Source organism: Anopheles nili, chromosome 2, assembly GCF_943737925.1.
Source record: "Anopheles nili chromosome 2, idAnoNiliSN_F5_01, whole genome shotgun sequence".
NCBI classification, from domain to species: domain Eukaryota; kingdom Metazoa; phylum Arthropoda; class Insecta; order Diptera; family Culicidae; genus Anopheles; species Anopheles nili.
Genome location: NC_071291.1, coordinates 9321013 through 9333222, shown reverse-complemented (window position 1 = coordinate 9333222; position 12210 = coordinate 9321013). Strand labels below are relative to the sequence as shown.

The following is a 12210-nucleotide window of genomic DNA, read 5'->3' as shown; positions in this document are numbered from 1 at the left end:
AGCATAATGTCAAACACCCGCGGCGACTGTCGGAGGTAGTGTGTTTCATTCCGGAAGCTTCACTTCTTCCTTCTCCAGAGCCACGAACGACGAGACGGTGGTGTGGCTGTGTGAGAAGAAGAGATAGCTCAAATTAGCACCGGAATTAAACTCGCCCAGGCACACCCCGGAGGGGGTTTCACACGCCGCAAACGGCACTGTTTGTTTAATTCAGTACTAAATAGCTTCATCAACAATGTTCCCTTCCGGAGTGGTGTGTGGTTTTCCCCTCGGGCGCCGTGAAAATTGGCCAAATGGTGGATGCACAATGTTCATTGGGCGATGGGAAAACCAGCGTTGTTCGGGTCCTATACCTTTCTGCTGCCTGGTCGGGGCTCCAATAGCAAATTCTTTACCCATTCGTGCATGGACGTGTGGATGCCTCCTGCACACACACATGCACGCATCTTCCTCCATGCTTCCGGTTACTACCTTTTCCACGCCTGAAAAGGGCGTGCTATCTGCAACCGCTGCTGGAGTAAGAGAAGAAAAACAACCAACCAGCCACCCGGTGTGTGTGTGTGTATTTATTAATGAATAGTTTGCGCTAGCTATAACGTGATTATGCTGCACCTGAATATCCAGCGATCCGTGCGATCCTTACCCGCCTTGCCTTGCGCCAGCGCTGGGATCCTACTCTTCCTGGACCAACCCGCACACTCACACACAGAGCCACCCGAAAAGTCAATCTATCCGTCCAGCGAACCGTGCTCTAAAGCGAACGAAATGGGAAGCCAACCGAAGGCGGCTGTACACCCTCAGGGCAGGACGTTCGCAGCTATTTCCTACCGGCTCTGCGGCTAATTGGTATTAATGATTCATTAACACGGTACTCCCCGGCGCTAGTAAGGGCTGCAAAACACCGGCAATGGCGCTTGGCCAGTCGTTGCGGTAGGGCTAGAAAAGGAACCTTGGTGTTGGAGTCGAGCGAAAATTCCCTTCTCCAGACGTTAAGTCTGCACGCGAGAGAGGTGGCATGGAAAGCCAACAGCGCAGCAAACGCACAGAGACCAGAAGCTTCAAACGAAACAACCGACATTCGTGTGGCCACACGCCACACCGACTGCTGCTGCGGTGGTTGAGAGGGTGAAAAATAAGAAAAACGCCAAGTGTGCCTGCGTTCTGTGTCCCGTTTCGTGCAATCGTGTCGCCGTCGCGTCACGGTCATTCACCGTGAATACATAGCGTCGTCTTGAGCACCGGAGATCTCGTCTTCCTCGCCACCGAGATTCCTTCGTTCACCACCAGCGGGGCCAGCGCGAAGAAGATGATTTAATTCGTGAATGGAAAACGCTTTGTCAGAGACGATCCGCTTTGGAGGAGCTCTCGGGAAAAAGCGCCCGCTCGCCCGTCGTTCCGACGGGTAAATTGGTTTCCCTTTATGTATGAAGCGCAAAAACGGCTACGCAGCATAATTCACATACCGACCGTGCTTTCCCTTCACCTTGCGCCCGCGGCTAGGGCAAGGCTCCGTGTCCATCGACGGCGGAGTTGCTAAAAACAACTTATGGAACTAGTTTTTCTTTGCCACGCTTCTTCGGTTGTATATGTTGCCCTCGGGAGGGAGAGAGAGAGAGAGAGAAGGAGTCTTTTAGAAAGCGACCATTTACTCCACACGCGCAAGGTCGATAAGAGAAAAGTTAACTCTCGTCCGCAGCATGACCGGCATATCATTATGTAGCACTGGGTGTGTTGTAACGTGTAACGTGGACTCTGCGGGAAGGTTGTGAGGAAACGAGGGAAACACATTATGCGAACATCTCGCGCGGCGATGGTCACGGTCACGATATTGGGGGTCATCGGCTTTTTTTTTCTTTCTCGATAGTGTACGTCTTCCGAGCCCCCCTAACATTCACATCATCTCCTGCGCTTGCCTTTCGCAAGTGATGTATTTTTGGGAAATTTCTAATGATTCAGCGCAATGGAGATTTTTTTCGAAAAGTAATTTGTTGACAGTTTCCGACAAGCGTGAAATGAAGTCGTCTTGTTGGAGAAATTGTGAAAACATGTCACATTTGCCCGCGATAAGCAATCACACATACACACAGACAAGCACGCTCATTATTGTCGATCTGCGGAACCGAATGGATCTCGGGAAAATGCCCCATTTACGCATACCAGAGGCATGTATTTTTTCCCTCAATTTCCATCGTGGCACAAGTCGGGTCCCAAAATTAGGTCCTACGGTCATTAGCCTGCCTTTCGAGCGGGGCAAAAGTGCCCGACGTTTTCCAAACGAGCCCTCGTACCTTCCACTGGACGAACGAGAACGTTGCGTTTGCGTGCACGTTGAAACGCTCGGTGGCAAAGCAAATGTGTACGCCCAGCACTTCAGGCGCCCGTAATTTAATTCTTATTGGCAAATCCATCAGCGTCGGGGAAATGGAAAGTGAAAGTGTCGCCTAAACCTCCCCTCGGGGCAATGTAGCAAACACGGAACGGAAAAAAGGGCTTTGGCCGCGCCGTGTATATGCGGGTTGCTTATGCTAAATACGCCATTGCTCTCTATGTGGCCGCAACCGCCGCCATCTTTTCGGTGGGTTGAATAAACGCCATCAATTAACATATAACGATCATCTCATCGAGCAACCCTCATCGGAAGGGTCACTTTCTCTCACCCTCTCTGTTCCTCTCTCCTAATGTTTCAATCGATCGAATGGGCTGTTTGTAACCGACCCCCAGGCAGGTTGGTTCTTACTTCACGTCCACATTGTGTTGCGAAATTCCCGCGTACGCTCATTGAGAGACGGCCACCACAACAGCGGTCACATTGGTGTCATAAAAGCTAACACGCGGGCGAAAGTAAGTGAGCCGGTTTGTGGCACAGCAATGTGCCGCACCCATTACTACTCGTTCGATGAGGAGAACACCCGTTACCAGGGCTCTCTAGGGGTGAACTAGTTCACTGGGTCCCTAAGGGTGGAAAGATGGCAACTCGCGAAACGACGCCCTCTCGAAGAAGACCTCCTCCGCGTTACCTTCACCTGTCGAAAACGTTACGTTTCGAGCTACCCACGAGGAACATCCTGCACAACACTCCCATACCAGCCGGTTTTTGCGTCACTGTCATTGGTTGCACGTTCGGATTTGAACCACATCCCACAAGCGATTCTTACATTATGAAACGAACCTCAATTCATGATCGGTTTTATGACAAATGTGAACGGGAGTCATTTGAAAAGGAACACCCAATTTGAACCTCCATTAAACGCTGCGAAATTAATGCGATTATCTTCCCGGAAGGGAGATTGACACCATTTTGTGGTAGTACTGTTTTGGAAGACCTGCACAAACATTTCTACCGCTTATGGCTTTGTAGAATGAAACTCCTCGGCCTAACAGCGAACGAAGAGAGAATTTCTTAGCCATCAATCGATGGAACACGCGACGAGCGAAAAGCTTATTAAATTTTGTAAGTACATTTCGACGATGGATGGTCGTCTTATTTTTATTATGGCGAGATTAAACGAAGCTATGCTCCACCTAGATTCTGTCACAATGGAGCACATCATTATCACTTGCGACATGGCGCGGTAATTCCGGGCCACGGGTAATTGCGATTTCGCCCAGCCAATTCGCGTGCAATCAGTGATCTCTTCTGCGCGCGAGCATTCTCGAGCTTGTGTCCGCTGGATGGTTAAGAACGTAGCTAGACTACTGCCGCCATTCCGTTGCTTGAGGGCGAATGAAAAGAAGGCCAGAGAGTGTGCTGAAGCGCCCGGTGAGGGGTCGCTTCGGGGCTTTTCATCGCCTTTTTCCTCCGGACCAACCCGAAGTCAATTACCCAGAGGAAGCTTCACCGGCTAGATCCCCAACATGGAAGCGGAACGCTGCACATAGGCCACTTCTTTCTCTCTCGTGGTGTGCCATCTTGCTTTTAGCATGTTTTCGCGTCTACGCGATCCACGCCCAACATAGAGAGTGTCTGTAAACTCTATCGCACCCTCATGCCACGGGTGTATTGATTCGATTCGTTCGCGTGTCTGGTGTTTAATGAACTTCGCTTCTTCGCGACCGTCCGGACACGGTATCGTGCAACGATTCACCTGCCGTGATAGGCCATATTGATAAACCATCCATTATGGACGCGCAAAGGGGTGGCGAGCATCTCGGGCAAAGGATTCTATTACACCGAGCGTGGAAAGTTATGATAGGAGCGAGTGGGCCACATGAATCATTAATTCCTCATTGCGCGTGCGATTGTTTGGGTGGGTAATTATTTAATCTGGAACGAACAAAATTAACTTGGTATTATTTTCCGGGAGTCACGGCATAAATATTGCGCAAACATCCAACGAGATCGAATATAAAAATGTGAAGTAAATAAAATCGATACGTCCTTAGCCTGTTAATTTACATTTCCATCCAAACATGCCACTGAGCCCGTTATCCTTGCTGGATGCAATATCTGTAAAATGTTGTAAATAATCGTACATATAAAGTGGCACTCACTCTCGCAGTAGAGCTAACACGCAGGACGATATATCCGCGGAATATTGTTTCACGCTGCGTGTGAGTGTGTGACGTGTTGCTACTAAACTGAATATTGTTTGTAAAATGTTTATAAAATTATATTATTACCATATTGTACATTTTCCCTTTCTTTTTTCTCTCTTTCTCTTCCCTCATTTTAATTTCGAACACACTGTTGCGTCGTTGTTTCGCTCTTCTGCTTCAACATCGCGCAAATCGGTGTAACTCGTGTGTATAAACTGAAAAACAAAACGACACTACCAAACAAACAAATATGAAACCGATATATCTTCAACGCCATTTCACCCATATTCCGATCGGGTCGCCGCTGTTTATTTGCCAAAAAAATCGAAAAATGATAATAAAATTTGTACAAACGAAACGCAATTGAACAATAAAAAAAAACTATACACACAAACATGCAACACCTGCGGCGGTGCAGGTGATATCGGCCTACTACGACCAGAGCGGCTCGCTGGTGATGGGACCACGTACCGGAACGCCGATGCGGCTCGTCAGCCCGGCCCCGCCGGTCATGGTGCCACCAGGAGCGGCCGGCCCGAGAGCCCCCCAGGCGCCCCCGATCTATCCGCCACAGCCCCAGACCGCCCAGCAGAGCGTCTACTCGGCCCAGAACGGATCCAACGTAGGAGGTATGTACAGAATGTTATCAGAGGTGCAACCCTCGGTGGAAGATGATCGTACGACCGTGCGAAGGAAACTATATTACTTGTCGTCCGATGGGCCACCGAGGGCTGAGTTTTTCCTTGTATCTATACATGCAACGTATACCGCAAACTTAACTCATTTATACTTCAGTATGTTCAAACTATCGAGCATTAATACCTTCCATCAGCTGAACTGAGGCTCACGATCGATTAATAATAACTGATATATCTCCATGGGCCGATGATTTTGTTGAACCGCTGACTGATAAACTTGTAAATACTTTAAACATGGATTGAAATTCAGCCTAGCGTTTAGGCGCAAAATGTAGTTACGTTGTATATTTATAATGCATATATATATATAGATAAATGACAGTATTTGCGAATAACTTTGCGCTGCGTAGCGATGATTGATTCCATTTCTTTCCCCTTTCTCTTGCTATAAACATGCTAACATATCTTTATTAGAGCACATGCCCTTCTTTTACTGTATTTTTTTTTGTGTGTTTGCGATGCAGGTTTGTTAATCATGTAATAGTCCCAACTCCCCGTTTGCCACCATGCTCACGAGCACAAACACACTGCTTGCCATTTGTTTTGTTCATATGCCTGCCACCGTTATCATTGGGTAAAAGCGAAACATTTCTCCCCACCAACTTAACTGTCCCCCATGATTTGAGGCGGTTTTCCTTCGCTAGGGAAAAGCGTTTCCCCGCGTATATGGGTCATTGCATCGCCCGATAGCAACAACCCAGATGTATGTCCCTGTGCGTGTTCGCCCTCGTAGCCTTTTCCGTGCCATATACGGGTTCGCGCTTTCTATCAATCGAGTGCGCGAACAACACCGTGGCCGTCTGTACGTCCGCGGCATGATCAAGTTTTTCTCGGAGCACTTTTCCGTCAATCAACTTGATTGCTGGTTCACTATTGCGACCGGCGTGAAACCCCACAACTACTCACCCGGGATGGGTCGGTAGGAAAATCGATGTAAAATGCCATTCCACGATCTCGATGCAGAGAGGAGGGTGTCCGCAGATAGTCGCATACACCCGCGGTGGTGCAATTTTAAAATGGAATTATATTTCCCCCGTCCGTATACGCCGGGCGTATGCACTTCTGAGTGCTGGTTGGAACTCATTCTCTGTCACGGTGGGGGGGGGGAAGAAAGTGAGTACTATTATCGTTCGCTGCTGCTAGGCTCGTCTATGTTGAGGGAACATCGCAAGGGGCAGCTTTTCACTGAGGCGCACCGTAGGTAGAGCAAAGAAGATCGCGCCTTTCCATCCATTATTCACGGGGGCTCCATCTTTGTCGCTCGCCCCATGCCGCTGTGATAGAGCTGAATGACAGGGCACGCGCGCGAGCTCTTGCGGTCGACAGGCACTGCACCGACATTAACCCGATTAATTACGGGTTGCATTCCGTCCCCGATGGTGCGCCATGCAATCGTGCGATGCCCTTGGTGTTAGATTAAGTGCATCGACAATCAGAGTGGGAGGAGGAAAACAAAAACAAAAAATAAGATCCGCATCACGATGAAGAAAGCTACAGAAAGTACACTTTCCATAAACCTTTCCACGGGTGGTTCGCTTTTCACTGTGAAGCGTCTGAGTAATTGTTGGTGGAGGGTTGTAATTGTTGTCAGCCGACATTCAGCCGTCGAGCGATACAATGGGAAAATCAAACGCAAAGTTTTACAGCTCACCGCGCAAGATTATGTTTCCTTTCCTTGGGTCAGTCGTAATGACATACAATCTTTGGCGAATGATAAAGGTGCCAATGGTATCGACGCCAATAATGCTCGGCCATCTTCCCTGAAGCAGAACCCTTGGCCATTACGCCACACAATCCATCATGGGGCACTTTACGAATGCCGTTGAAGCGTAATTTTTTAGGCGCAACAATGGTATTATCCCTCCTGAAATGATAAAAAGCGCACTTTAATTCTACACAAAATTTAAACACAGGGCAAATAAATTGTACTTTTTCTTGTAGCTAATGTTTTAGCGCTTACTTGATAAACAGTTGTACTGCTTTCTCGCAGTAACCTTTCACCATCTTGATCAGCTGATCGAGTTTGTTTTTTGCTCTTAGCGTTGCTGCAAACGACAGGGAAACCGCGCCTCGCTCCATACAATTTGTATGAGCGGTCTCCTGTTCCATCGGTACCGACAAAATTACGGGTACCGTGACACAGAACGATGAGTTTATGTAGTAGTGCATGTTTTCGATGGAGTGATGCTTGCTCTTCTTGGCGTTACATCGCGTAAGGATTTCAAGGAGGAAAAGAGCGAGCAATAGCGTTACATATTTTGATTTTAAGAAGTGCTCATGCTGTGGATAGGACGATTTGGAACCGCGGTATAGGTTTGTACTCACCCTTATGCATCCAAACACTCCACATCGTTTTAGGGTTTGCAGCAACCCTATTGAAAACATCACTTCCCACAATGACGCTCGTAGTAGTTGTTTTGGTAGTATTTCGTTTTGCCAAGAAAGCTGAAGATGTTACTCGACGATGATGAATTTCCAAGTTTACTTCATCTACAATACGGTAGAATGTCGGTAGAAGCTATCAAATTTTAAATCGTGCATTTTTGCCCAACAAATAACACACCCTGTGATTCGCCAACGCAGTGTCAAATATTTGACACTTCCTATTTTAGGCGGTTGCATACTCAATGGGGATGGGGGTGTTTGAATTCATATGTAACCGCTTTTTGTCCCTCTAATTTTGCAACTGTCAAACGCTTCATTGTTCCTGGTCAGTGTGGTGAGCCCCAAAACGCCGGCATTCCGTTCCGTGCAAATATTAAGCTTATTTCAATCTGATTTTCGTTTGTGCGTGGTGTGAAGTGAAAATAGAACAATGAGTGTGACCGTGCTGCAGCAGACAATTATGTTTAAAGGATACGTGTGGTCCTTCACGGGCTGTTGTTACGCGAACATCGATTTGTATGAAGGTTTGATCTTTCGCTTTGTGGCTTAATTCTAGCATTAAGTTAAATGTCTAGTTTTACACAGTGTCCCCTTTCGGGCATATCGAAATGATGAGGTATAGCTTGAAGATATAATTTTTCGGAAGAGCCTTCCGTCGCAATGTTCAAGCCCGCGCCATGTTTAATTAATGCTACCTCCTTCGTCACACTCGCGTGCCTTCTGACGACCATTACAGGCCCCTGGTTAATTCTCGATATGATTTAAATACTACTCACTGCTTGACTGCTACTATTTCCTCCTCTGATAACTCTCTCGTTTGATTGTTCCTCCCAGGACTCGGTCCCTTGAGCACGTCATCCCTGACCACGCGCCGGGATTCGTTTGATCGCAACACATCGGCCTTCAGCCCGTCCCTGGACTACACCTCGGCGGCCTCATCCAGTGCAATGGCCACGAATGCGGCCGTTGCTGTAGCTGCCGCTGCGGCCGCCCGAAAATGGCCCGTTGGTGCGGGTAACTACAGTGGTCTCGGAACAGTGGCGACAGCGTCTGCCAGCCCGCTGGGACCGTCGCTTACGCCACCGCCCGTTTCGGGGCTGGGTGCCCTGGTGACGAGCCGTGCTCCAGGTGCAGAGACCAAGTACCGTCAGGTGAATCCTGGTCTCGTGCCGGGAATCTCGACCGCAAACGCGGCCATGTTCGGCTCCAGTAACTGCACTGCCCAGGCCATCCTGTCACGGCTGTCAAGTGCTGTCGGCCGTCCGACAGCGGCCCCAGCCACGGCTCCGGCCGCCCCGGGAGCTGCACCGGGGCTGGATCGAGCTCCGGGTCGTTCGCGCCTGCTGGAAGACTTCCGTAACCAGCGCTTCCCGAATCTGCAGCTGCGTGATCTCACTAACCACATCGTCGAGTTCTCGCAGGACCAACACGGGTCGCGTTTCATTCAGCAGAAGCTGGAACGGGCCACTAGCGCCGAGAAGCAGCTCGTGTTCAGCGAGATACTCGGAGCAGCCTACAGCCTGATGACGGACGTGTTCGGAAACTACGTCATCCAGAAGTTCTTCGAATTCGGCTCGCCGGAACAGAAGCAAGCTCTTGCTCAGCAAGTCAAGGGGCACGTGCTGCCACTGGCGCTGCAGATGTACGGCTGCCGGGTGATACAGAAGGCCCTCGAGAGCATTCCGGCCGATCAGCAGCAAGAGATCGTGCGTGAACTCGACGGGCACGTGCTGAAATGCGTGAAAGATCAGAACGGCAACCACGTGGTGCAGAAGTGCATCGAGTGCGTGGATCCGGTGGCACTGCAGTTTATTATTGACGCGTTCCGGAACCAGGTGTACTCGCTCAGCACGCACCCATACGGTTGCCGGGTGATCCAGCGGATACTGGAGCACTGCACACCCGAGCAGACGGCACCGATTTTGGCAGAACTCCACGCCAACACCGAGCAGCTGATCCAGGACCAGTACGGCAACTACGTCATCCAACACGTTTTGGGTAGGTGGCATCTACGCACAAACACACGATCGCGCACTCAATGCAGTCAACATGCAATGCTAACGAATGTGACTTTAATTTGCAGAGCACGGAAAGCCGGAAGATAAGTCCGCCCTGATTGCAAGCGTGCGCGGTAAGGTGTTGATTTTGTCGCAGCACAAGTTTGCCTCGAACGTGGTAGAAAAGTGCGTCACGCATGCCACTCGTGCCGAACGGGCGCTACTGATAGAAGAAGTGTGCTCGTTCAACGACGCGTAAGTATCCATGACAAGACATCGCCCAATGTCCTTACGCTTCTATATTTCCCTCCTTTTATATCATATTCATACGTGCATCCTTTCTCTCCAGCGGGCTACACGTCATGATGAAGGATCAGTTCGCGAACTACGTGGTGCAGAAAATGATCGACGTCTCGGAGCCGACACAGCGCAAGGTGCTGCTGCACAAGATACGGCCACACATGAACTCGTTAAAGAAGTACACCTACGGCAAGCACATCATTGCCAAGCTGGACAAGTTCTCGCTCAAGACTCCGAATTCGCTAGCCGGAGGTGGCGGTGGAGGATCTGCATCGGGCGGTGCTACGGGCGCAAACGGTAACAATGCGTCCGGTTCGGCGGCTGGTTCCGGCAATGGTGGTAATGTCGGTGCCAATGGTCCCGCGGGTGAGATCACTGCCAACGGTCCCTCGAACGGAGGTGGTGGCGTAAGCAACGGTGGCGGCAATGGCAACGGAACGGTCATTCCGGCAGCGGGTACCGGATCTGGTGCTGGCAACGGAAACGCCACGAACGGCGTCGCAACGAACGGTAACAGTGGTGTTGGCGGGAATGGCAACGGTGCTAATGCCGGCATTCGTCCCATTGGGCCACCCACGAACGGAGTGATGTAAGGATGGGGTTGCCACGTGCTTGATGGCAACCTATAGGTGCATCGAATAACCAACCCCTGTGTGTACATATGGGCAGTAGACGAATCAAATGTTACTCGATGCGCAACATATCGCTCCTCCACACCAGCCGGTGACTAATTTTTGCCGCTCGATTTCTACTAAGAAGGGGCCAGAGACGCTCCTTCAGAATTGCGCTTGGACGCTTTCTTTAAACGAGCGCGATCGAATATCTGTAATTGCCTGTCTATAAAGTAGGACGTAAGAATGTGTAGAAGTGCCCGTTTCTTTAACATTTTACAAAACTTCTCGTAACGTAATCTAGCAGAGTTTAGACCAAGGAACTAATCTTTACTTCGTATTTTGTTTACCGTATAAAGCGTGCAACGAAGGTTGAAAGCGTTTCCCTATCGTTTAAGTAAGAATTTTGCGTTGTCAGGCAATAGCGCCAAGAAGATGGCACGAAACTTTTGTTTTGTTTGTTGTACACCGTTAGTGTTTAGTCGTATTTCTTCTTGATTTCCCATCGCCATTTTGCATGGTTTGTTGTGCACATTTTACCTCGTGTACATTGTTCGATCTCAGTTCACTCAATGAAGTGAAACGACAGCAGCAAGCAAGAAAAACACGGTCAAAATGAAGCTGTATCGGAAATAGTGCATTCACGTATATAAATAGTGTATATTTATATACCGCTTTATTCATTTTCGCTTTGATGTAAGTAGTATGATGAATAGTAGTGTTATTATAACTGCAAATAACAAATGTCTGAGATAGGATCCGGGAAATCGCGTTCGAATAGGTGAAGGCGTACGAAAATGGTTTTATTCTCAGCAACAGCAAGGGAATCTTACACCAGGCAACGCAAACGAACTTATTATTCGTTTTCATCAAACGACGCTTCGTTTCACATTCACGTATTAACAGCACCAAAGTGTCTGGTCTGTGTTGCGTGGACGGTCCTTAGCATTTAGTGAGTGCAAGTCTCACCCGAGAAGAGTAAAATGAAAGTTGAAGAAATTTGTTGCGCCACCGAACACGAACCTGTGTAAAGTTTGAGCGTACTAGTAATATTAATATTTGTAATACCTACACACATGCACCCGCAAACTGAACGCCGTTATAAAACACTTATTAAACAGTGACAGTGAACGTTGCTAGAAAAATTAATCGATAAAGTTTACGATATGTTTCGGTGAGGTTTGCTTCGCATTAGATAGCGTTTAGCTCACTCGATCACTTCTATAAGTGTGACCACAGGCTATTCAGGGAGCATATCTTAGAGAGATTAAATTGGGAATGCTTATAAACCAGCAAAATAACTAGGTCGATGCATTTTTTCATAGCTGCGGGGAGACAAAGACATCTAGCCTGTAGCATGATTGCTTAACAGAGAAGCAACACAACAGCAAGGCGAAACACATCGCCTACCGTTACTGATCGACCCTAAGGGAGAACGGCACTTGTAAGGGACGAGACGCATATACATATAGTTTAGTAAATCGGATGATGCTTCTGCTGCCTCCATGACATTAGAGCCAAATGGCGTTTTGGATCACATAAGGAACAAGCAGCTAGCGACAAATGGGTGGGCTAATTAATATAAAGTCTATAAAGGGTGTGTGCTGTCTTGTCTCATGCCGCCCCGCCAAATACTTTCATCGGTCGGGTTGGATTTTTGAGCGCTTAGCATCGGCAAGCAAC

The 12210-nt window shown here is 48.7% G+C and overlaps 1 protein-coding gene across 1 annotated transcript in view; it reads left to right on the top strand.

Moving 5' to 3' along the window:
- LOC128731622 (maternal protein pumilio) overlaps positions 1-10509 on the top strand; it is a 128027-nt gene extending 117518 nt beyond the window's left edge. Inside the window, exons 10-13 of the mRNA XM_053824754.1 lie at positions 4955-5165; positions 8454-9617; positions 9703-9871; positions 9966-10509. Of these exons, the coding sequence (XP_053680729.1) occupies positions 4955-5165; positions 8454-9617; positions 9703-9871; positions 9966-10509 (2088 nt within the window). The remainder of the gene's footprint in view (positions 1-4954; positions 5166-8453; positions 9618-9702; positions 9872-9965) is intronic.
- Positions 10510-12210: the final 1701 nt, after the last annotated feature.